This window comes from Chiloscyllium plagiosum, unplaced genomic scaffold (assembly GCF_037043375.1).
Source record: "Chiloscyllium plagiosum isolate Xiang-an unplaced genomic scaffold, Cpla_swu_hap1 HiC_scaffold_1, whole genome shotgun sequence".
In the NCBI taxonomy this organism is placed as follows: domain Eukaryota; kingdom Metazoa; phylum Chordata; class Chondrichthyes; order Orectolobiformes; family Hemiscylliidae; genus Chiloscyllium; species Chiloscyllium plagiosum.
Window position 1 is genome coordinate 55,803,846 of NW_028270139.1, and position 24,982 is coordinate 55,828,827.

Here is a 24,982-nt window from a genome sequence, read left to right on the forward strand (position 1 = left end):
TCTCTCTCTACTCTCTCTACTCTCTCCCTCTCTCTCTCCCTCTACTCTCTCCTCTACTCTCTACTCTCTCTCTCTCTCTCTCTCTCTACTCTCTCTCTCTCCTTCTCTCTCTACCTCTCTCTCTCTACTCTCTCTCTCTACCTCTACCCTCTCTCTCTACCCTCTCTCTCTACCCTCTCTCTCTACCCTCTCTCTCTACCCTCTCTCTCTACCCTCTCTCTCTACCCTCTCTCTCTACCCTCTCTCTCTACCTCTCTCTCTACCCTCTCTCTCTACCCTCTCTCTTCTACTCTCTCTACTCTCTCTCTCTCTCTCTCTCTCTCTCTCTCTTCTCTCTCTCTACTCTCTCTCTCTCTACTCCTCTCTCTCTCTACTCTCTCTCTACTCTCTCTCTCTCTACTCTCTCTCTCTACTCTCTCTCTACTCTCTACTCTCTCTCTACTCTCTACTCTCTCTCTCTCTACTCTCTCTCTCTCTACTCTCTCTCTACTCTCTCTCTCTACTCTCTCTCTACTCTCTCTCTCTACTCTCTCTCTCTACTCTCTCTCTACCCTCTCTCTCTACCCTCTCTCTCTACCCTCTCTCTCTACCCTCTCTCTCTACTCCTCTCTCTCTACCCTCTCTCTCTACCCTCTCTCTCTACTCTCTCTTCTACTCTCTCTTCTACTCTCTCTTCTACTCTCTCTTCTCTCTCTACTCTCTCTCTACTCTCTCTCTCCTCTCTCTACTCTCTACTCTCTCTACTCTCTCTCTCTCTCTCTCTTCTCTCTCTCTCTCTCTCTCTACTCTCTCTCTCTACTCTCTCTCTCTACTCTCTCTCTCTACTCTCTCTTCTCTCTCTACTCTCTCTCTCCTCTCTCTACTCTCTACTCTCTCTACTCTCTCTCTTCTCTCTCTCTACCTCTCTCTCTCTACTCTCTCTCTCTCTCTACTCTCTCTCTACTCTCTCTCTCTACTCTCTCTCTCTACTCTCTCTCTCTACTCTCTCTCTCTAACTCTCTCTCTACTCTCTCTCTACTCTCTCTCTACTCTCTACTCTCTCTCTCTACTCTCTCTCTCTCTACCCTCTCTCTCTACCCTTTCTCTTTTTTTTTCTACTCTCTCTACTCTCTCTCTACTCTCTCTCTCTACTCTCTCTCTCTACTTCTCTCTCTCTACTCTCTCTCTTGTAATCTCACTCTCTCTCTCTCTCTCTCTCTCTCTACCCTCTCTCTCTCTACCCTCTCTCTCTCTACCCTCTCTCTCTCTACCCTCTCTCTCTCTACCCTCTCTCTCTCTACCCTCTCTCTCTCTACCTCTCTCTCTCTACCCTCTCTCTCTCTACCCTCTCTCTCTACCCTCTCTCTCTCTCTACTCTCTCTACTCTCTCTACTCTTTCTCTACTCTCTCTCTACTCTCTCTCTCTACTCTCTCTCTCTACCTCTCTACTCTCTATTCTACCTCTCTACTCTCTACCTCTCTACTCTCTACCTCTCTACTCTCTACCTCTCTTCCTCTCTACCTCTCTACCTCTCTACCTCTCTACCTCTCTACCTCTCTACTCCTCTCCTCTCTACCTCTCTACTCTCTACCTCTCTACTCTCTACCTCTCTACTCTCTACCTCTCTACTCTCTACCTCTCTACTCTCTACCTCTCCACTCTCTACCTCTCTACTCTCTACCTCTCTACTCTCCTCTTTTCTTTTCTTTCTCTCTCTACTCTCTCTCTACTCTCTCTCTACTCTCTCTCTACTCTCTCTCTACTCTCTCTCTCCTCTCTCTCTCTCCTCTCTCTCTCTGCTCTCTCTCTGCTCTCTCTCTGCTCTCTCTCTACTCTCTCTCTACTCTCTCTCTTCCCTCTCTCTACACTCTATACTCTCTCTACTCTCTCTCTCTACTCTCTCTCTCTCTCTACTCTCTCTCTACTCTCTCTCTACTCTCTCTCTCTACTCTCTCTCTCTACTCTCTCTCTCTACTCTCTCTCTTCTCTCTCTCTACTCTCTCACTCTCTCTCTCTTCTCTCTCTCTACTCTCTCTCTCTACTATCTCTCTCTACTCTCTCTTTCTCTCTACTCTCTCTACTCTCTCTCTACTCTCTCTACTCTCTCTCTCTCTACTCTCTCCCTCTAACCTCTCTCTACCTCTCTACTCTCTCTCTCTACTCTCTCTACTCTCTCTCTACACTCTCTCTCTACACTCACTCTCTCTACACTCCTCTCTCTACACTCTCTCTCTCTCACACTCTCTCTCTACACTCTCTCTCTACTCTCTCTCTCTCTCTACTCTCTCTCTCTACTCTCTCTCTCTACTCTCTCTCAACTCACTCACTACTCACTCACTACTCACACTCTACACACTCACTACACTCACACACTCACTCACACACACTCTCTACTCTCTCTCTCTACACTCTCTCTCTACTCTCTCTCTCTACTCTCTCTCTCTACTCTCTCTCTCTACTCTCTCTCTCTACCTCTCTCTCTACCTCTCTCTCTACCCTCTCTCTCTACCCTCTCTCTCTACCCTCTCTCTCTTCTACTCTCTCTTCTATCTCTACTCTCTCTCTACTCTCTCTCTCTACTCTCTCTCTCTACCCTCTCTCTCTACCCTCTCTCTCTCTACTCTCTCTTCTCTCTCTACTCTTTCTCTACTCTCTCTCTCCTCTCTCTCTCCTCTCTCTCTCCTCTCTCTTCTCTCTCTCTCTCTACTCTCTCTCTCTACTCTCTCTCTCTACTCTCTCTCTACTCTCTCTCTCTACCCTCTCTCTCTACCCTCTCTCTCTACCCTCTCTCTCTTCTACTCTCTCTTCTACTCTCTCTTCTACTCTCTCTTCTCTCTCTACTCTCTCTCTACTCTCTCTACTCTCTCTCTCCTCTCTCTCTCCTCTCTCTACTCTCTACTCTCTACTCTCTCTACTCTCTCTCTCTTTTCTCTCTCTCTACTCTCTCTCTCTCTACTACTCTCTCTCTCTACTCTCTCCCTCTACTCTCTCCCTCTACTCTCTCCCTCTACTCTCTCTCTCTACCCTCTCTCTCTAACCCTCACTCTCTACCCACTCTCTCACCCTCTCACTCTACCCTCTCACTCTCTACTCTCTCTTCTACTCTCTCTTCTAACTCTCTCTTCTACTCTCTCTTCTCTCTCTACTCTCTCTCTACTCTCTCTCTAACTCTCTCTCTACTCTCTCTCTCCTCTCTCTACTCTCTACTCTCTCTACTCTCTCTCTCTCTCTCTCTCTCTCTCTCTCTCTACTCTCTCTCTCTACTCTCTCTCTCTACTCTCTCTCTCTACTCTCTCTTCTCTCTCTACTCTCTCTCTACTCTCTCTACTCTCTCTCTACTCTCTCTCTCTACTCTCTCTCTCTACTCTCTCTACTCTCTCCCTCTACTCTCTCCCTCTACTCTCTCCCTCTACTCTCTCTCTCTACTCTCTCTCTCTCCTCTCTCTCTACTCTCACTCTCACTACCCTCTCTCTCACCCTCTCTCTCTACTCTCTCTCTCTACTCTCTCTCTCTACTCTCTCTCTCTACTCTCTCTCTCTACTCTCTCTCTCTACTCTCTCTCTCTACTCTCTCTCACTACTCACTCTCTCAACACTCTCACTCTACTCTCTCTCTTACTCTCTCTCTCTACTCTCTCTCTCTACCTCTCTCTCTACCCTCTCTCTCTACCCTCTCTCTCTACCCTCTCTCTCTACCCACTCTCTCTAACCCACCTCTCTACCCTCTCTATCTTCTACTCTCTCTACTCTCTCTCTCCTCTCTCTACTCTCTCTCTCTCTACTCTCTCTCTACTCTCTCTCTCTACTCTCTCTCTCTACTCTCTCTACTCTCTCTACTCTCTCTACTCTCTCTCTACTCTCTCTCTACTCTCTCTCTCTCTACTCTCTCTCTCTCTACCCTCTCTCTCTCTACCCTCTCTCTCTACCCTCTCTCTCTACCCTCTCTTTCTTCTACTCTCTCTACTCTCTCTCTACTCTCTCTCTCTACTCTCTCTCTACTCTCTCTCTCTACTCTCTCTCTTCTCTCTCTACTCTCTCTCTCTACTCTCTCTCTCTACCTCTCTACTCTCTACCTCTCTACTCTCTACTCTCTACCTCTCTACTCTCTACCTCTCTACCTCTCTACTCTACTCTCTACCTCTCTACCTCTCTACTCTCTACCTCTCTACTCTCTACCTCTCTACTCTCTACCTCTCTACTCTCTACCTCTCTACCTCTCTACCTCTCTACCTCTCTACCTCTCTACCTCTCTACCTCCTACTCTCTACCTCTCTACTCTCTACCTCTCTACTCTCTACCTCTCTACTCCACCTCTCTACTCTCTACCTCTCTACCTCTCTACCTCTCTACCTCTCTACCTCTCTACCTCTCTACCTCTCTACCTCTCTACTCTCTACTCTCTACCTCTCTACCTCTCTACTCTCTACCTCTCTCCTCTCTACCTCTCTACTCTCTACCTCTCTACTCTCTACCTCTCTACTCTCTACCTCTCTACTCTCTACCTCTCTACTCTCTACCTCTCTACTCTCCTCTTTTCTTCTCTCTCTCTCTCTCTACTCTCTCTCTCTACTCTCTCTCTCTACCCTCTCTCTCTACTCTCTCTACTCTCTCTCTCTACCCTCTCTCTCTACTCTCTCTCTCTACTCTCTCTCTCTACTCTCTCTCTCTACTCTCTCTCTCTACTCTCTCTCTCTACTCTCTCTCTCTACTCTCTCTACTCTCTCACTCTACTCTCTCTCTCTCCTCTCTACTCTCTCTCTCTACTCTCTCTCTCTACCCTCTCTCTCTACCCTCTCTCTCTACTCTCTCTCTCTACCCTCTCTCTCTCTACCTCTCTCTCTACCCTCTCTCTCTCTACTCTACTCTCTCTCCCCACTCTCTCTCTCTACTCTCTCTCTCTACTCTCTCTCTCTACTCTCTCTCTCTACTCTCTCTCTACTCCTCTCTCTCTACCCCTCTCTACCCTCTCTCTCTACCCTCTCTCTCTTCTACTCTCTCTTCTCTCTACTCTCTCTCTACTCTCTCTCTACTCTCTACTCTCTCTACTCTCTCTCTCTTCTCTCTCTCTCTACTCTCTCTCTCTCTACTCTCTCTACTCTCTCTCTCTACTCTCTCTCTCTACTCTCTCTCTCTACTCTCTCTCTCTACCTCTCTCTCTACTCTCTCTCTCTACTCTCTCTCTCTACCCTCTCTCTCTACTCTCTCTCTCTACTCTCTCTCTCTACTCTCTCTCTCTCTCTCTACTCTCTCTCTCTCTCTCTCTCTACTCTCTCTCTACTCTCTCTACTCTCTCTACTCTCTCTCTCTCTACTCTCTCTCTCTACACTCTCTCTCTACACTCTCTCTACACTCTCTCTCTCTACTCTCTCCCTCTACTCTCTCCTCTCTCTACTCTCTCCCTCTACTCTCTCTCTCTCTACTCTCTCTCTCTACTCTCTCTCTCTACTCTCTCTCTACTCTCTCTCTCTACTCTCTCTCTACTCTCTCTCTCTACTCTCTCTCTCTACTCTCTCTCTCTACTCTCTCTCTCTCTCTCTCTCTCTCTCTCTCTCTACCCTCTCTCTCTACCCTCTCTCTCTACCCTCTCTCTCTACCCTCTCTCTCTACCCTCTCTCTCTACCCTCTCTCTCTACCCTCTCTCTCTACCCTCTCTCTCTACCCTCTCTCTCTACCCTCTCTCTCTACCCTCTCTCTCTACCCTCTCTCTCTACCTCTCTCTCTACCCTCTCTCTCTACCCTCTCTCTCGACTCTCTCTCTACTCTCTCTTCTACTCTCTCTCGACTCTCTCTCTACTCTCTCTCTACTCTCTCTCGACTCTCTCTCTACTCTCTCTCTCCTCTCTCTACTCTCTCTCACTACTCTCTCTCTCTACTCTCTCTCTCTCTTCTACTCTCTCTCTACTCTCTCTCTACTCTCTCTCTACTCTCTCTCCTCTCTCTCTACTCTCTCTTCTCTCTACACCTCTCTCTACACTCTCTCTCTACACTCTCTCTCTACTCTCTCCTCTACTCTCTCCTCTACTCTCCTCTCTCTACTCTCTCTCTCTACTCTCTCTCTCTACTCTCTCTCTCTACCTCTCTCTACTCTCTCTCTCTACTCTCTCTCTCTACTCTCTCTCTCTACTCTCTCTCTCTACTCTCTCTCTCTCTCTCTACCCTCTCTCTCTACCCTCTCTCTCTACCCTCTCTCTCTACCCTCTCTCTACCCTCTCTCTCTACCCTCTCTCTCTACCCTCTCTCTCCTCCTCTCTCTCTACCCTCTCTCTCTACCCTCTCTCTCTACCTCTCTCTCTTCTACTCTCTCTCTCTCTCTACTCTCTCTCTACTCTCTCTCTCTACTCTCTCTCTCTACTCTCTCTCTCCTACTCTCTCTCTCTACTCTCTCTCTCTACTCTCTCTCTCTACTCTCTCTCTCTACTCTCTCTCTCTACTCTCTCTCTCTACTCTCTCTCACTTCTCTCTCTACTCTCTCTCTCTACTCTCTCTCTCTACTCTCTCTCTCTACTCTCTCTCTCTACTCTCTCTCTACTCTCTCTCTCTACTCTCTCTCTCTACTCTCTCTCTCTACTCTCTCTCTCTACTCTCTCTCTCTACTCTCTCTCTCTACTCTCTCTCTCTTACTCTCGCTCTCTACTCTCTCTACTCTCTCTACTCTCTCTCTCTACTCTCTCTACTCTCTCTCTCTACTCTCTCTCTCTACTCTCTCTCTCTACTCTCTCTCTCTACTCTCTCTCTCTACTCTCTCTCTCTACTCTCTCTCTCTACTCTCTCTCTACTCTCTCTCTACTCTCTCTACTCTCTCTCTCCTACTCTCTCTCTCTACTCTCTCTCTCTACCCTCTCTCTCTACTCTCTCTCTCTACCCTCTCTCTCTACCCTCTCTCTCTACCCTCTCTCTCTACCCTCTCTCTCTACCCTCTCTCTCTACCCTCTCTCTCTACCCTCTCTCTCTACCCTCTCTCTCTACCCTCTCTCTCTACCCTCTCTCTCTACCCTCTCTCTCTACCCTCTCTCTCTACCCTCTCTCTACTCTCTCTACTCTCTCTCTACTCTCTCTCTACACTCTCTCTCTCTCTACACTCTCTCTCTACACTCTCTCTCTACACTCTCTCTCTCTACTCTCTCTCTACTCTCTCTCTCTACTCTCTCTCTCTACTCTCTCTCTACTCTCTCTCTCTACTCTCTCTCTCTACTCTCTCTCTCTACTCTCTCTCTCTACTCTCTCTCTCTACTCTCGCTCTCTACTCTCGCTCTCTACTCTCTCTACTCTCTCTACTCTCTCTCCTCTCTCTCTCTACTCTCTCTCTCTACTCTCTCTCTCTACTCTCTCTCTCTACTCTCTCTCTCTCTACTCTCTCTCTCTACTCTCTCTCTCTACTCTCTCTCTCTACTCTCTCTCTCTACTCTCTCTCTCTACTCTCTCTCTCTACTCTCTCTCTCTACTCTCTCTCTCTACTCTCTCTCTCTACTCTCTCTCTCTACTCTCTCTCTCTCTACTCTCGCTCTCTACTCTCTCTACTCTCTCTACTCTCTCTACTCTCTCTCTCTACTCTCTCTCTACTCTCTCTCTCTACTCTCTCTCTCTACTCTCTCTCTCTACTCTCTCTCTCTACTCTCGCTCTCTACTCTCTCTCTCTCTACTCTCTCTCTCTACTCTCTCTCTACTCTCTCTCTCTACCCTCTCTCTCTACCCTCTCTCTCTTCTACTCTCTCTTCTCTCTCTACTCTCTCTCTCTACTCTCTCTCTACTCTCTCTCTCTACTCTCTCTCTCTTTCTCTCTTCTCTCTCTACTCTCTCTCTCTCTCTACTCTCTCTCTCTCTACTCTCTCTCTCTCTACTCTCTCTCTCTACTCTCTCTCTCTACCTCTCTACTCTCTACCTCTCTACTCTCTACCTCTCTACCTCTCTACTCTCTACCTCTCTACCTCTCTACTCTCTACCTCTCTACTCTCTACCTCTCTACTCTCTACCTCTCTACTCTCTACCTCTCTACTCTCTACCTCTCTACTCTCTACTCTCTACCTCTCTACTCTCTACCTCTCTACTCTCTACCTCTCTACTCTCTACCTCTCTACTCTCTACCTCTCTACTCTCTACCTCTCTACTCTCTACCTCTCTACCTCTCTACTCTCTACCTCTCTACTCTCTACCTCTCTACTCTCTACCTCTCTACCTCTCTACTCTCTACCTCTCTACTCTCTACCTCTCTACTCTCTACCTCTCTACTCTCTACCTCTCTACTCTCTACTCTCTACCTCTCTACTCTCTACCTCTCTACTCTCTACCTCTCTACTCTCTACCTCTCTACTCTCTACCTCTCTACTCTCTACCTCTCTACTCTCTACCTCTCTACTCTCTACCTCTCTACTCTCTACCTCTCTACTCTCTACCTCTCTACTCTCTACCTCTCTACTCTCTACCTCTCTACTCTCTACCTCTCTACTCTCTACCTCTCTACTCTCTACCTCTCTACTCTCTACCTCTCTACTCTCTACCTCTCTACCTCTCTGCTCTCTACCTCTCTACTCTCTACCTCTCTACCTCTCTACTTCTCTACTCTCTACCTCTCTACTCTCTACCTCTCTACTCTCTACCTCTCTACTCTCTACCTCTCTAATCTCCTCTTTTCTTCTCTTCACTCTCTCTCTCTACTCTCTCTCTCTACTCTCTCTCTACTCTCTCTCTCTACTCTCTCTCTCTACTCTCTCTCTCTACTCTCTCTCTCTACTCTCTCTCTCTACTCTCTCTCTCTACTCTCTCTCTCTACTCTCTCTCTCTACTCTCTCTCTCTACTCTCTCTCTCTACTCTCTCTCTCTACTCTCTCTCTCTACTCTCTCTCTCTACTCTCTCTCTCTACTCTCTCTCTCTACTCTCTCTCTCTACTCTCTCTCTCTCTCTACTCTCTCACATACAGTTTAATTCAGAGGTCTTATTCCCATCAGTTTTGTAGCCTCAGTAACTGACATTAGCGTAATCTGTGAAAACCATAAAGCTATGCATCTAAAATCAAAAAAGCTGAATCCATTAAATCCACTTTCTAACGCAGAGCTTTGGAAGCTGTGCAAAAAGATGATGGGTCTCTGTATAGTATTTCCACATTTGTGAGAGAATGATTAAACAATTTTGTCAAATAATCTGTATATATCTCCCAGCTGAATTTTGGTAACTAGCCCAGTTTCATTCTGAACTCGAGTAAACAATGTGAAGGTTTGGAGTTGCCAAGATTGGGAATTCTTCTTTTTGAGCCCTCCAGAAAATGGTATTTTATGAGAGAAAGGATAATGTTATCTTTGTCATGTACAATGCAAGTGTATTAATCGTGTAAACAAAGATGGGAATTGTCTTGGTATTCCTCGAATGAGGTTTACTTTTTAATAACAGTTCCTGCAAAATTTTAAATAATTTGAAAATGTGCAGGTTATTTTCATTATGATATTTTTAACCTCACAGAGAGGGTGTCTTTTATCCTTATAAAAGTTGAGTTTTCTTTTACATACAGTGTAAAAAAAAATTTAAGACAGTGCTATCAGACATTATCCATAATGCTGTTGTCAAAGACATTTTCAGAAAACAAAAACCTTCAACCAGATACTTTCAGATCTTTCAATTTTATTTCTAGAATCTATTCATAACAAATAAAATCTGTGACAATCCTTGCCTTCCTCAGATCAACTCTTGCTGCATTAAACTGGTGTCTCAGACTAATGTATCACGAGTGATAGAAAGATCTCCAATAACAGTGAAGTCGTCTTCATCTCCTGAATCTTTAAATATGGCATTTGATTCAGTCGAGTATGGATGGGTGTTAACTTTTGAGTAAAATTTTGGGTGAATGTAGCCAGGACACTTCAATTAAATCCAGCAATGCACAATAAATCTTTCACTTCAGAAAAGAATTCTGTTTGGAAAAGACGACTCTCTTTCTCTTGGCATCTGTTTAGTCTATGACTAACATAGTCAGAAATGGAGATCATATTGTACAGTTTATTCCATCTTCAACATAAATAGGTAATTTTCTGCACATGAAACTTCTAATATATTTTAAAAAGCAGTAATGTCCTTTTGCACTATTGCTAGAACATGCACTTCTTTGTCAAAAAAAAGTCCCATTGGAAGAATGATGAGAACATATAATGCCTTCATTTCACTGCAGGGAGAAGGGAGAGAGACCCTAGCCCTTTATCTGCTCATCTTCCTGTTCCCCTCCTGTTCATGGCTGGCTGAACACTTTACTGCCTTCTACATCTCATGCTATAACCCTATATGCCACTGGTAGTCAGAAATTAATCAATCTATCTGTACCTTAAGCATACTCAGTGATTGAGCTTCCACAGCCATCTGTGGTAGAGAATTCCAAAGCTTTTACTTCTGAGTAATTTCTTCATTGTCAGTTAGATCACTAATTCTGGGAGATTTCTTGTATCCTCCTCAGTAAAAATAGACAAAAAATAATCATTTAGCTTCTTCGCCATTTTATCATTCCACATTATCAATCCTCCTTATTCTGCTTTTAATGGACCCAGATTTGTTTCAGCCAAATATTTCCTTTTCATGTATCTCGAGAAACCTTTATGGTCCTTTTTTTTTTCCTTTACGTTTGTTTTGTTTTTAGAAATTAAATTTTTGTAGATAAAACTTTACTTTTCGATACAAACAATTGACAAGCTTCTCTTCCTCTGTCAGTGCTATCAAAGAAGGGAGTTAAACCGTTTTGTGATATCAAGCAGCTATTATAAGCAAAATTATAAAGATGGGGGAAGGCCAAGCCCTTGGAAGGGGATTTGGAGTCGAGGTGGGGACATGAACAAAATGAGCCAGTTTGCTAATGCATTTCTACCTTTTGTTGCTTATCCAAGGGTCAGGTTGAGTCCAAGAACCCCACCCGGCACCAACGAGAGGTAGACATTTAGAAACGTAACTGCAATCTTCTACTCACATTTGAGTTTTCCCAGGATTGCATAGGCCCCACTGCTGTGTCACAGTGACACAGGAAGTGACTGCCCAGCATGAAGCATGAGAGTTGAAAACTTTGTAGCCGTTGAAGGCAGAATATGGCAAGGCTGTTGGCTCTAGTAGAAGCGTGGTATTCTACAGATAGATATCTCCCAGTACTGATGGCCTGATGAAGTGACATTTCAGCATATTTGCTGTGAGTCCTTTGGATGTAATTCTTAGCTGATCAAGGTCTCTATTTCGAGCTAAAAACAGGCACAGGAAACACCTCCTTTTGCAGTGGAGCTAGATCTAGCTGTATGATATTCTGTTTAGCATAACCATGGTGTGTTCACGATGGTATCATTTTACCAAATATTAATAAAGGAAGGTGCAGGGCGAGCAACAAACCTAAACATGTGACCACACATAACACTCAGGTCACCGATTTATTCAGGGCACCATTCAACTTTAACCCAAAATGCAAAAGGCTTTTGTGGCACATTGGTGGTGTACCTACCTCTGGGCAGGGAGGTCCAGGTTCAAGTCTCATTTGCCCCAGAGGGGTATAATAACATCTCTGAACTGGCTGCTTAGATAATATTTTAAGCCAAAATGCAAAACTCTGGAGAGTTGTGACAGTGTAGCAGATTGAGTATCCAGATACAATATTCAGTGTAAAGTTTGCCAAAAGTTGCTAAGGGACTCAGTGATGTAGGGTTTTCAGTGTGTGCCTTTTGCTTTTAGTACATTCTTTTGGATTATCTCATTGCTAGGGCATTGTGGGTGTTAGGAACAGTAACGTGGTGCTACTTGTAAAACAACAAACTAAAACAAAATATCGCTCTCAGTCTATTACGGCTGCTGTTAGATTGCATTTGTACCCCAGTTTTAGCACTGCTGCAAAACAAAGCCACTGCTGCATCACCACCTCAAGTTGCAGTGCATGCACCACCTCAGATACTCTTATTTCTCTTCAACTTTCACGCACAACCTGCAACCACCAATCCTACACACTCCCTTCCTCTACAGCTCCCAGATTCTCACTCACATCTCTGGTCACAGAACAATCCTGAATCAGAAGTGTTTGATAGGGACAGTGTTGGGAGAGCTTGACTCCATACTGTACTAAAGCTATGAATAGAAATTAATATCATTTGGATTCTTCAAATTGAGGCAGATGGATTTTGATTTCTGTTCTATGTGGGTAATTTTCTTTTCAAAGAATCCAGAAAATCGTTTGGAAAAGTAACCAAAATGCATTATTTCCAAGAATGTATGTGGCCAAGTCACAGTTTAGCCAGATAAAGTGCTTACAGTGCTGGGTTAATGATATTCAGAAAAGAAAACAAATAATCAAAGGGCACTGGTGCTTAATTTGAATTCCATTCAGACAAATGAACTTCCAGTTATAATCTGAACAAAAGAATCTGCTTTTCAGCTCAGGTGAGCAGTTTGAGTTTGAGAGATGGACAGGTTAGTTTGCAAAGTCTCCAGGCATTGAGGAGTTCAGGTAGAAGTTGTCAAACTGCCAGGGCTACTTACGAAGCTGGGGAGCATTTTGGGGAGGCGATGGCTGAGTGGTATTCTCGCTGGACTGTTAATCCAGATCCCAGTTAATGTTCTGGACACTTGGGTTCAAATCCTGCCATAGCAAACAGTAGAATTTGAATTCAATAAAAAAAATCTGGAATAAGAATCTAATGATGACCATGAATCCATTTGTTGTTTGCTGGAAAAACCCATCTGGATCACTAATGTCCTTCAGGGAAGGAAGCTGGTCTGGCCACAGCAACATGGTTGACTCTTAATTGTCTTTTGGGCGATTAGGGATGGGCAATACATACTGCCTAGCCAGCAACACCCTCATCCCGTGAAATGAATAAAGGAAGAGATTTACCAGGATATTGCTGGGAATTGAGGGTTTGTTATAAGGAGAGGCTAGATGGGCTGGGACATGTTTCACTAGAGCGTAGGAGGTTGACAGATGAACTTAGAGATTTATAAAATTATGTGTTGTATAGATAATGTGAATAGGAGAAAGTGAGGACTGCAGATGCTGGAGATCAGAGCTGAAAATGTATTGCTGGAAAAGCGCAGCAGGTCAGGCAGCATCCAAGGAGCAGGAGAATCGACGTTTCGGGCATGAGCCCTTCTTCAGGACCTGACCTGCTGCGCTTTTCCAGCATCACATTTTTAGATAAGGTGAATGGCAGGTGTCTTTTCCCTTAAGTGGGGGATTTCAAGACGAGAGGGCATTTTCTTTTTCGATTAGATTTCCTACAGTGTGGAAACTGGCCCTTCGGCCCAACCAATCCACACCGACCCTCCGAAGGGTAACCCACCCAGACCCATTTTTCTCTGCCCAATTGGCCTAACACTATAGGGCAATTTAGCATGGCCAATTCACCTGACCATCTTTGGACTGGGAGGAGAGCGGAGCACCCGGAGGAAACCCACGCAGACACTGGGAGAATGTGCAGACTCCACACAGACAATCACCTGAGGCTGGAATCGAACCTGGGACCCTGGTGCTACGAGGCAGCAGTGCTAACCACTGAGCAACCGTGCCACCTGTTTGATTTAAGATGGCACCAGAGTGGTAACTTCTATACAACACTTTTCACTGTATTTTTAACCAGATACATGTGACAACAAATCAACTCTGATCAAATCAAAATATTTCTAAATCTTTCATGTGTGGTTCATGTGTGGAATGAACTTCCAGAGGAAGTGGTGGATGCAGATACAGTTACGTCATTTAAAAGAAATTTAGTTAAGTACATGAATAAGAAATGTTTGGAGGGATATGGACCAAACGCAGGCAAGTGAGACTGGTTTAGTTTGGGAACATGGTCAGCATGGAGTTATTGGACCGAAGGGTATGTTTCTGTGCTGTATGATCTAAGTGAAAAGAGGTTTAGGCCATAAGAACTGGGAGAAAATCTTACAGTTTCGCCTGTCCAAGAAGAAAACTGGAAAGAGTTAGTAAGAAATTAAGGAGTTACAGCAGGATTGACATATCCCTGGGATTGAGTCTCTGAAAAGTGGCGTAAGTGGTTTAGAGGGGATCTGAGGAAAACATTCCCACCCAGATGGTGGGAGAAACATGCAATGTGCTGGAGGCAGGTACTCCTGTCACATTTAAGGAGCACTTAAAATGCGAGGGCATAGTAGGTTATGAAGCAAGTACAGGTCATTGGGTGTAGTTTGGTGTTTGTTACTTGGCATAGACATGGGCTGTGTTCTATTCTGTGTGACTGACAGTCTGACTCTTGATGGCAATGATATCTCCGATCATATAGTTACACAAAGGCTGCAGACTTTAGAGTCCCTGATAAGTAATCCAAAACAAAGATCTACAAATTGAGTGGCAGGAGTTCGTCCTACCACAGAAAACTTTACCATTCACATTCAGTCTTTCTCTCCTGCTGGATCCACGTTTCCATACTTTGTATCGTGACTGCTGGTTAGCAGTCAAAAATGGGGTCCTTAATTTAACTTTTTTTCCCTCTGTTCCCTGCCTAACCTCAGGGCATAATTGCAGAAGCTGCACTATTGGTTTGACTGAGATCTTCAAACTCCACACAGACCTGAGAATTTAACTTGGGATCTCCACCTGCCTTATAATGACTTTGTTTTGTGTTACAGCTCAACTGTTTTGAAACGTCATTGTGGATATTTTTAATGCACTTTCCGATGTTAATTACAAGTAACATTTTTTGTTTGATGTCAGAATACACAGAAAACCGTATACCATCTCAAATACCTGCTCTGAAAGAGTCGCTGTGACTTTTGGAAAATATGTTGTAAATATAAGATTTGTCTTCCATTCCATTCCTTCCTATACACTATCAACTCTCCTCACCTCCTATTACCTGATATGCCATAATTTTAGTGAATGATAGAGCATGCTTGACAGGCCGAATGACCTGCTTCCAATCCTTGTTTGCACATGTTGGAATAGAGCCAAGCTTCAAAATACTGAAGTTGGTGGAAAATTGAATTGCTGCTTTTACAGGATTCATGCATATTATTTGGGTTTAAAATGGGTATGCATAAATCTGTCTTCCTCTCATTGTCCTGCTTTTAATTTATTCCTCGGGGTTTACATTTGCTATTGTTCTTGTTTCTCATTGTTCTGTTTATTTTAAGTTACACTCTTGCTGAAAATGTGTTGCTGGAACAGCGCAGCAGGTCAGGCAGCATCCAGGGAACAGGAGAATCGACGTTTCGGGCATAAGCCCTATTTCAGGAAGGCTTATGCCCGAAACGTCGATTCTCCTGTTCCCTGGATGCTGCCTGACCTGCTGCGCTGTTCCAGCAACACATTTTCAGCTCTGATCTCCAGCATCTGCAGACCTCATTTTCTCCTTAAGTTACACTCTTGCCCTGTGTACCCCATTTTCTATTTGTTTTGAGTATTTAGGTGGTTGGTGTATGATTATCTTTCACTGTAATTGGGAATTGTATATCACGAAGTCTGATGCACTTCCACCTACTTGTTTTAGGAGATCCGTGTGAGCAACAAAATCCCAAATATCAACATCTCTTTTTTTCCACAGATCTGTTTCTCTTAAATTGAATGAAGACACAGTTAAAATATTGCATTTTGAAGTCTGGGTGATATGAAGGGGTTCAGATTTCAGCACCACTGAATGGATAGAAATACAGAAGTGAATTTGATTTGCTTAAATATTACAACTTTATATGAGTTATCAGTCTTCCTTCAAGACCTCTTTTTGTTGTGGCAGTAAGAACAATATACACTTTCCAGATGCGGCCAAACCAGGACATTGCATGTTGGATCTTTCTGGAGTCATATAGTTTCCATGTTGAAGTTCAGTTTGTCCTGATGAAAGCATTGTCGAAAAGTGTGGTGTTGGAAAAGCACAGCAGGTCAGGTCGCATCCGAAGAGCAGGAGAGTCGACGTTTTGAGCACAAGCTCTTCATCAGGAATGACTGATTCCTGATGAAGAGCTTATGCTCAAAATGTCGATTCTCCTGCTCCTCAGATGCTACCTGACCAGCTGTGCTTTTCCAACACCACACTTTTCAACTCTGATCTCCAGCATCTGCAGTCCTCACTTTCTCCTGGTGAAAACATTAAGTTGTCTTTGTAAGATCCTGACTGATTACTTGGAGTTTATTTTCTATCCATACTGTCATCACTCCTGCAAATTTTAACAACTTGTCTCTAAGGTGACAAATCAACTTGTATGGGAATCTAAAAATAAAGCTTGTATGTCAGTAACATCCCTCTAAGCATTGCTCTTTATTGAACAAGATTCTAATTACACCCACTTTCCGTTTAGCCAAGTGCTCATCTTGTTGTCGTTCATGGCTTGATGTTTAAGTACTTCACTTTGATGTTCAGAGAAAATTTACAAAACAGTTTATCCTACTTTAACCCATGTTACTCGCACTAACATCTCTTGATGGTGTAATTTTGTTTTCCTGCAGTTCATTAAGGAAGATATGAAAGACAAAGATCCTACCAGTAAAGGAAATAAGTTCCATAAAGAAGACAAGCACATCACAGTGAGAGATCTGTGGAACCATTGGAAAAACTCAAAAGGTAGGACACTACAGTGGCTAAATGAGAGTAACTATTAATAAAATATTAGTAAAAATAGGAGGTATCTCTGTAGTGTTGTGCAGGATGACTTTGATATTATCATCCAAACTGCACTGAAACAGTGTGGCCACAGCAAAGTTTAAAAACAAAATTCAAGGATAGGAACTAATTAAACGATATTGTATAATTTTCCCCCCATCTTGACATCACTTAACATTAAAATTTATGCAGTCTTCTGATATTAGCAAGTGGAAATCTGTTTGTGTGCTTGCATAAGCATAACCAAATAGACTTGCTGACTGCCTAACCCTGGTTTATTGCTTTTACAGGGGTCTAGATGCTTATTAGATATGGAAATGTGTTGCTGGAAAAGCGCAGCAGGTCAGGCAGCATCTAGGGAACAGGAGAATCGACGTTTCGGGCATTAGCCCTTCCTGAAGAAGGGCTAATGCCCGAAACGTCGATTCTCCTGTTCCCTAGATGCTGCCTGACCTGCTGCGCTTTTCCAGCAACACATTTCCATCTCTGATCTCCAGCATCTGCAGACCTCACTTTCTCCTCTAGATGCTTATTATCCAATTGATTCCTGTAAATACTTTGTATGCAATGCCTCATTTAGATGCCAGCTGATCATGTGACTGCAGACATCTAAATAACTATTTATATTCCATTCAATGTATTGAGACATTATTATATACCTCTGGAGCAGGTGGGACTCGCTTTAACTAGATCAGATGTAAGTGATTTTACATGGTTTTCAGTGAATATGCCATGAGTGCTAATTATCATTCTCCACATTAATTTCTGAATAAAAATGAAAGGGAGCTATAATCACAGTTGTGTTTCCAGCTATTTGTTCTGCTTACTTTGGAAGATGCGTGAATACAATTGTTGTTTGTGTGTGGACTTGCACTGTAACTCTAGTAATATATTTATGTTAACTGGTTTTGAGTTCCACTGCTTACTGTAATAGAGCTCCTACCCGGAAGTCCAAAAGAGAATAAAAGTATCACAAAGCTTTCATTATAACAGAAGTTTGGAATAGCCAATTTCTACAGTGACCTCTGCTGTGCTCAATGAAATCTACTTGATTGACAGAGAGCAAATTGAATGAATAGATTTTAAGATTAAAATCTCATGACAAATGTGGCATTGTTTTGGAGACAATTTTATTAAAATATAAAGGAACAGTATATGTAAAGAGTCAAATATTTTGTTCGGAGTAATGACTAATAGTTTCCTCGATATTTAGGGTAAACTAGTCACTCTTCTCTGGTATTAAACTGTCAAAGAATCATGACCAAGTATAGTCTTAAAATGAAGAGATGTGCGCAGTACTTCAACTACGGCTTGCGAAATGCAATTCAGTACCCATTTTAAAATCATACATCCTGTCTTTATTCAGTGTTTGGGATAATTTCCTTTGTGCACGTTTCTAGCATGAGCTGCCCTCATTAACTTCTCAACTGTGATTTTATCCTACTGACCGTAATAGATCTAACACTCTCTCTTGGGACAGCAAATAATTCATTCTAAGTGTGAAGAAAGGAATTTGCAATTGCAAAACAGCACAGGTGTAAGAATTGAAATGTATTAACAATTGCATAATATATTTAATTTGGCTATTTTTGTGCATTTCCATTAGGATTGCAGTCCTTTGAGTCCTATGACTGGAGTTAATATTGGTAATATCATATTAGTGAGTGATGTGACTAAAGATCAACATCAGTTTATCCTATTTACAGGGTCATGCACCAGATATAGCTGTCCACTCATGTAACTAGACACATTGGAGTCTAAATTCAAATGAGAAAGGTGCTCCACCCGCATGGCGTAAAACTACACCAACCTAGAAGGGTCTTCTGTTAAATTCTTGATTTGCTCTGTTTTAGTTCATCTCAGTTAACACAGCAGCATGAATATCCAAACTAGTTTTAGCCTTTTTTTATCTGACCATTTCTTAGTGACCCATAAACTGGAAATGTGCGTGACATTTATGAACTGCAGGAGAACAGATTTGAGTTGGCTATCTGACATACATGCCAAGTTATCAGTAATGGATTCACATGCAGAATGGTGATAGTTAGAAGGAGGTGTGATCTGTATGGAACATTATCTCAATGTGAGTCAGCATCTTTAAGTCGAGATTTGGAAAATGAGCAGCAAGCCCAGTTGATATCCATCTTATACTTTCTGGTAGCTGAACTCAAGGATATTGTAGTACAAGAATACTGATAACCAAAAATTATGCAGTAGAAATAGTTCTGGGTTTTGTTTTTGCATCTATTATTAAATGTATTAATACACTTCACCTTTTGTATCATTACAAGCTAAGTGCTGGCTGAAAATGTAACTCGTTGCCTTCTGGCCAGAATCATTTTGTGGTTTTGAAGGTAGATCAGATACTACAGGGTTAATATTGGTTGACATTGTGGGGCAGAATGAGCTGATAAGAAATTGTCAAACTGTTTTGCATTACTGGAACTCGCTTTTCCATTGAAGCAGTTATGTTATTAAAAATAATAAGACAAACAGCTTTTAACTCTTCAAATGCTTGGGAAAAGAATGAGTCAACCTTGGAAAACGTAGGATGGTAAATTCTGACTGAAGTTAAATGTTACTTTATGCTCAGTTAATTTTAAAACTGAGATACATTTTTGTTCATCAAAGGTATTGAGGGATGTGGGCTTAAGGCAGGTATATGGAGTTAGACCACAGATCAGCCATGATCTTTGGCTCGAGGGGCTGAATGGCCTATTCCTGTTCCTATGTTGCTATGTTTCTATTATAAAAATGAAAAAGTAGTTATCTTCCTTTAAGCAAATATAATTTAAGTGGCATTCAGTGTTTCATAAAGTTTTATTTCTGATTGCTATCTACCATAGTCCATTTGTTGTGGAAGGAATTGAAAGTAGTTCAAGCCATGCAGCTGGTAACAGTTGTGGATTCTCCTCTTTACAAATTCCCAACACCTATCCCAGAGTTCAGTGAAATCAGGTGACTGGCAGGGACACCCTTTTAGATTGACTGACTGAGAGCGAGAGGATAGAAGAGGGGTGAAGGAGTACTGGTGGTGAGAAAAGAAAAAGAAATATAACTAATCATTAGCCATGTATCTGTGGAGATAAACTAAATCAATCCAATGCTGACAAAAATCAGAAACAAACAAGAACTAGTAAAAATGTGCTTTCAGCAGATGTTTAGCTGGAAATTTGATTATCTACAGTGCTAGAAAAAGATGGCAGTTTTAATTCTAGAGCATTGTTGCATTTTAGTGTATGATTCTGTCAGTAGCATCATCAATGATTGTTAAAATAATTGCACTTAAAAGGGGATGATGGCTGCAGGCAGCTGCATTCATCACTAAAGCTTGCAAGCTCTGTGAATAGTGCAGTATTAAAGTACCTTGTCCTTTGTCAGGCTGTGCTGTGTCTAGTTACATGAGTGAAGAGTTATATTTGGTGCATGACCCTGTGGATGGGATAAGTTGATATTGATGATCAATCATATTGCTGTCTAATATGATGGTTTGGATAAACTCATATCAGCTACAGTCTCTTGGATGGACATTCTCAGACGGGATCACAATTCTGATGCCTTCTCTATTCTGGGGCAACCGTGGAATGCTAGCTAGATTCTTCCCAGAGTTGGCCAATTAAGAAAGTACCATCTGGAGCACCAGGAGGCAGCTCCATATGACAGAAGTCAATGGATTTTGTATCTAAAATACTAAAGAGTTAAGTTTTCCTGCCATGTGAAAACCAGTTTGAAGGAGGTAAGACAGAGAAGTGGGAGAGGCCACATTGGGATGACTCCCCAACTCATTCGCATTTCTGTGAAATTTTCCTGGTGGGTGCATTGCAATCCATCAGGATTGGCTACCAGCTCCACACCAGTCAATTAGAAGAACTGAGGCCCCATTTAGGAGCCATTTTGTGACTCTGCCATTATTGGAGCAGCCTCCGTCATGTGCTAGGACAACCCAATGGGAGCAGTCTGTGAGAGAGGTGGGTACTGCTGAGGTGAGTAGGTGAATATGAGGGTGTCTTGCCACCGTGGGGCCGTCACATAGTTGTTGGGAAGTCAGGAAAGAAAGTATCCTGAAGCTGTAAAGCAGTCAGAGTGGAGAGAAAACCTCTGTGTGATTGAAATGGCAGATGTGGTTGCAGTTTTCAGTCTCTGTGACCCTGTCATTGTGTGGCAGGAGTCTCTGGTCACATGGTCTGCTCCCATTGGGCTGCCATAATTTAGCTGGTCTGCTCCAACAATGGCACAGTCAAAAATGGCTCCCACCTCTGTGGAGTTGGCAACCAGTCCTGATAGATTGGAGCGAGCCCATCAGGAAAGTCTCACGGAAGGGGGAATGAGTTGGGGAGTCAGCCCAATGTGGCCTCTCCTATTTCTGTCTTACCTCCTCCAAGCTGGTTTCTACGTGGCAGGAAAATTGCAATTCTATAGCATTTGAGATACAAAATCCATTGATTACTGTCACATGGAGTTGCAGAGCTAAAAGTGATTTTATTTATGTGCAAAATGTCCTGGCTAATTGGTGTGAATATAAGTGATTTAAAAATAAAAATTGAATCTATTTGGTTCTACACAACAGGATTATTTGAAATAGTATCAGTTCACTGCGAAGAACATGAGTTTCAGGCTGCCTGGATGGTGTAAATAAATTAAGGACATGTCCTGAATCGCAAGTCTATTTTGTTCTCACCCATGTCCCTTCTCAAGAAACAACAATCTTTCTCACTAGTCAGCTTTCTTCAGCAAATTGGGTTTAAAAGAGATGAAGAATCCATCTCCCAGATTTCAGACTCGGTTATTGTTCTGCATTCGAAATACAGAAAAGCACTTCAGTGGTGAGAAGGAGGCCACCTTGGTGGAGGAGTTGTCTCTCATTAATACTGGGCCTTCTGGACAGTTAAAGAGTAGGCTGGCAACTAATGGAGGCTGCAGTTTTCCTTCCACAGGTTTCAGTGGAACGTACTGTTAAATGTGTTTGAAAGTTGAGGTGGATTGAGTGACACAACGATTTAACATCTGGTTGGATTTTATTCTGCATTCCTACTGTTCTGTGTTGCAGTGCACTCTGCCTGGTGTGAGAGAGTCATTTGTGTAGGCCAGATGGATTAGCAACTGGAAGTAGTTAAGGAAATTTCCCATCCACTTCAGGCCTGTATCATTTCAGACTGCAGGACCTTCCAGCTACTGTCCAAAAATGTTGCCAGGAAATCTGCACCTAAAACTCCCCTTCCTGTGTCTGCTATTTTACCAACTGCAAGGCTGGAAGAAGTGATGAGGCCCTGCTGCAGAGTGTTTTGCCTGAGGCTAGGTGCGAGCAGGAGTCGTGGATCAGGCCAGATTTTCTGAGGGGGTCACAACCTTGCCATTGCGGCCTATCCTTTCTATGAGCTCTGCATGTCTGAGAAGAGATTCCATTTGCAGTTTCTGTAATGCAGTTCTTTCATAGCGCAGACCTGTTAGTGAAAGGTGAACACCATACCCATTTCACAGCAGAAATGTAAAGGTCAAGGTAGCTACTTTGCCAGCTGTTGTCAAAGTGAATATAAGGTGAGTGTAATGTTAGGATGCTTAGGTAGGATGTTAGATAGGTGTGCTGGGGGCTGGGGTGGAAGGAGTGTGAATGTTGGTCAAGTATGTAGGGTGCCTGCTGAGTAGGGAGTATGATGCCAGGTTTAGGATGATAAATGAGTAGGAGGCAGGGTGCCCTCGAGGTAGGGGGTAGTATGCCCAATGAGTAGTGTCAAGGATGCATACTGCGTAGCTGCCAGGTGGTAGGGTATGCTGGGAAGGGATGCATTTGAGGGTAAATCGGGGTCGGTGGGTGAAATCTGGCCAGGCAGTGCACTGGAAGGATAAGTGTTGGGCCAGGAAGGGCTTGGGTTCATTAGTGTGATGATGGGGTGGTCAGTTTAGCTTAGGTGTCTGCTCTGGTCTGGCTCGGTTTGGGGTTGGAGGGGGTGGGGTTGGGTGTGGAGTGGGGTAGGGTAAATGAGGGGTATGTGAGACGGAGGAATCAGACAGAGTGGGTGAAGTGTGTGAGCCAGGGTCATCTGGGGGGGGATGTGGGGTAACTATGGGGTCAGTTTAATTGTTATTCTGCACTACATTTTAAAATCACCTAACTTTTCTGAGTAACTATTGAATTAATGTCATCAGAACTCTCTGAATTTTCCAATTTAAATGGAATCTTTCAGAGAGCTCACAGTGTAGAGATGTTGCCCAGAGGAAAGGTTAATTTTCTGGGAAAATCCTCCAGAGTTTGCTACTCTGGGGATTCTGCAGGGTCCCCATAGAACTGTCTATTCTGGTATAATGGATGTCTGAGCATCGGAAAATCTGACTTTTGTTTGAGGATCATTTGGAGGGAACTAAAAGAACTGTCTTGAATAACTTTGATAGCTACTTTTTTTGTTTAGATTTTCATGGGTCCCTTTCTCATTGGGGAACAAACGGGAAGTGGAACAATGATCGTCATTTCAGATAAAGACTATTAGCAATATCCATGTGGGTTTGATCAAATATATTAATAATCAAATGTAGGAAGTTTCATGTAAAGGATTGCCATCCCTTAACTTATCTCCATTGTCAGAACTGTTACAGGGCTTGGCAAATACCTCAAAGTGTCTGGAAGTTGAGTCAAGAAGTACTGTGCACTGGAGAGAGGCTGTTAGAATATAAATAAATCTTAAAATACACTCATTCTTCAAATTTAACAGTGCAAAGTTATTCTAGATTAAATTATGAGGGTAGAGTGGAGAAATCAGACCTGTTTTCTCTTGAATTTAAAAGATTGAGGGGAGATCTGATTGAAATCTTCAAGGTATTAACAAGAGAAGACAAGGCAGATAAACTATTTGGGAGAAAGCTAGCACTGCAGATACTGGAGGTCAGGGTCGAGAGCGCGGTGCTGGAAAAGCACAGCCGGTCAGGCAACATCCGAGAAGCAGGAAAATCGAGGTTTTGGGCATAAGCCCTTCATCGGAAGATAAATTATTTTCACTGGTTGGGCATTTTAGACCAAGGGGGCACAGTTGAGAATTCGGGGCCAACCCTTTGAGGAGAGATGTTAGGAAGCACTTTTACACACAGTATGTGATAGATGTTTGGAATTCTCTTCCACAAGTGGCACTGGATGCTGGATCAGTTGTTAATTTTAAACCGGAGATAAATACCTTTTCATTAAGAAAGGGTACTCTGGATATGGGCCAAGAGCAGGTGTGTGGAGTTAGGTCACAGATCAACTGTGATCTCATTGAATGGTGGAACGGGCTCAAGGGGCTGAATGGCCTATTCCTCTTCCTATGTTCACAACAGGGCATGAAAGGTGGAGATGAGGGGGTCTCTCTGCATTGGAAGCTTCTCCACCTTTTTGCTTCTGAGGTTTCCCTCAAATATTAAAGATTCCACAGGTCCCTGTAACACAGTTGCTCAGTATAAAATCAAGTTATGATTAAACTTCCATTAATTTTTATTTTCATAATTTGGAATTTGTTGTGTCAATCTGGATCAGTTATGTTGAGGCTATCCAACTGCCAATCAGGTAAGTATATAAACAGACTGCACGCCAAATACAGTGTTCTATCATGTATGAGAGCATTCTAAGCAATCCCGCAACCAAATGATGTGATCTACTTTCAGCCATCCTGCCACATCCAATAGGATTACAGAATAAAACAGGACACATCCTCGATGGAGGGGTTCTGCACATCCATGGGAAAAACAATGAAGTATTTGCAAGTATCATCAGAGGTGATGGTTGGACAATTCATATCAACTACTTCTTGAGATCACGATCTACAACCAATTTGATTGACTCCGTACCAGGAAATGGCTAAAGAATTGGTAGAGCTGTGTTTGCCATTGGCATTTCCTGTGCCCAAGTTGATGCCAGATGATCTGTTTGGTTTCATTCCTTATCAGTGGTTTGATAGGACTGAGTGACTTGCCAGGCCATTTCAGAGGGCAAAGTCGTCCAGATTGCTATAGGTCTGGAGTCGCATGTAGGCCAGCTCAGGTAAATACAGCAGATTTCCTTTCCTGAAAGATATTAGTAAACCAGACGGGTTGTTACAATAATCAAACAATGGCTTCATGATCATTATTAGACTTTTAATTCTGGATTTAAGTTAAACTCCAGCTTGGGTCCCCAGAACACTACTTGATCTCTGGATTACTAGATCAGAAACAATGCTACTGCGTCATCGTCTCCCTGCTATTCACAATGTTCTGTTTTATTCGTTACCCCTCTGATAATGACGCAACCCACGTCTACAATCAACAGGACCTGCATACCGTCCAGCCTTGGGAGAATAAATAGCAGTTTTGATGTGATCAACAGAAGTGTCAGGTAATAATTAGCTCCAACAAGAGAGATCTAAGCATATCCCCCTTTGCAATATCATCACTGAATTCCCACTATTAACACAAAACCCAAAGGATCGTGGATGCTGGAAATCTGAAGCA

The 24,982-nt window shown here is 43.0% G+C and overlaps 1 protein-coding gene across 3 annotated transcripts in view; it reads left to right on the plus strand.

The window, feature by feature from the left end:
- Positions 1-24,982, plus strand: part of stim2b (stromal interaction molecule 2b) — a 144,157-nt gene that overhangs the window by 67,307 nt on the left and 51,868 nt on the right. For all 3 annotated transcript variants that reach the window (XM_087987005.1, XM_087986995.1, XM_087987008.1), the window contains one exon: positions 16,378-16,492. In XM_087987005.1, the coding sequence (XP_087843131.1) occupies positions 16,378-16,492 (115 nt within the window). The remainder of the gene's footprint in view (positions 1-16,377; positions 16,493-24,982) is intronic.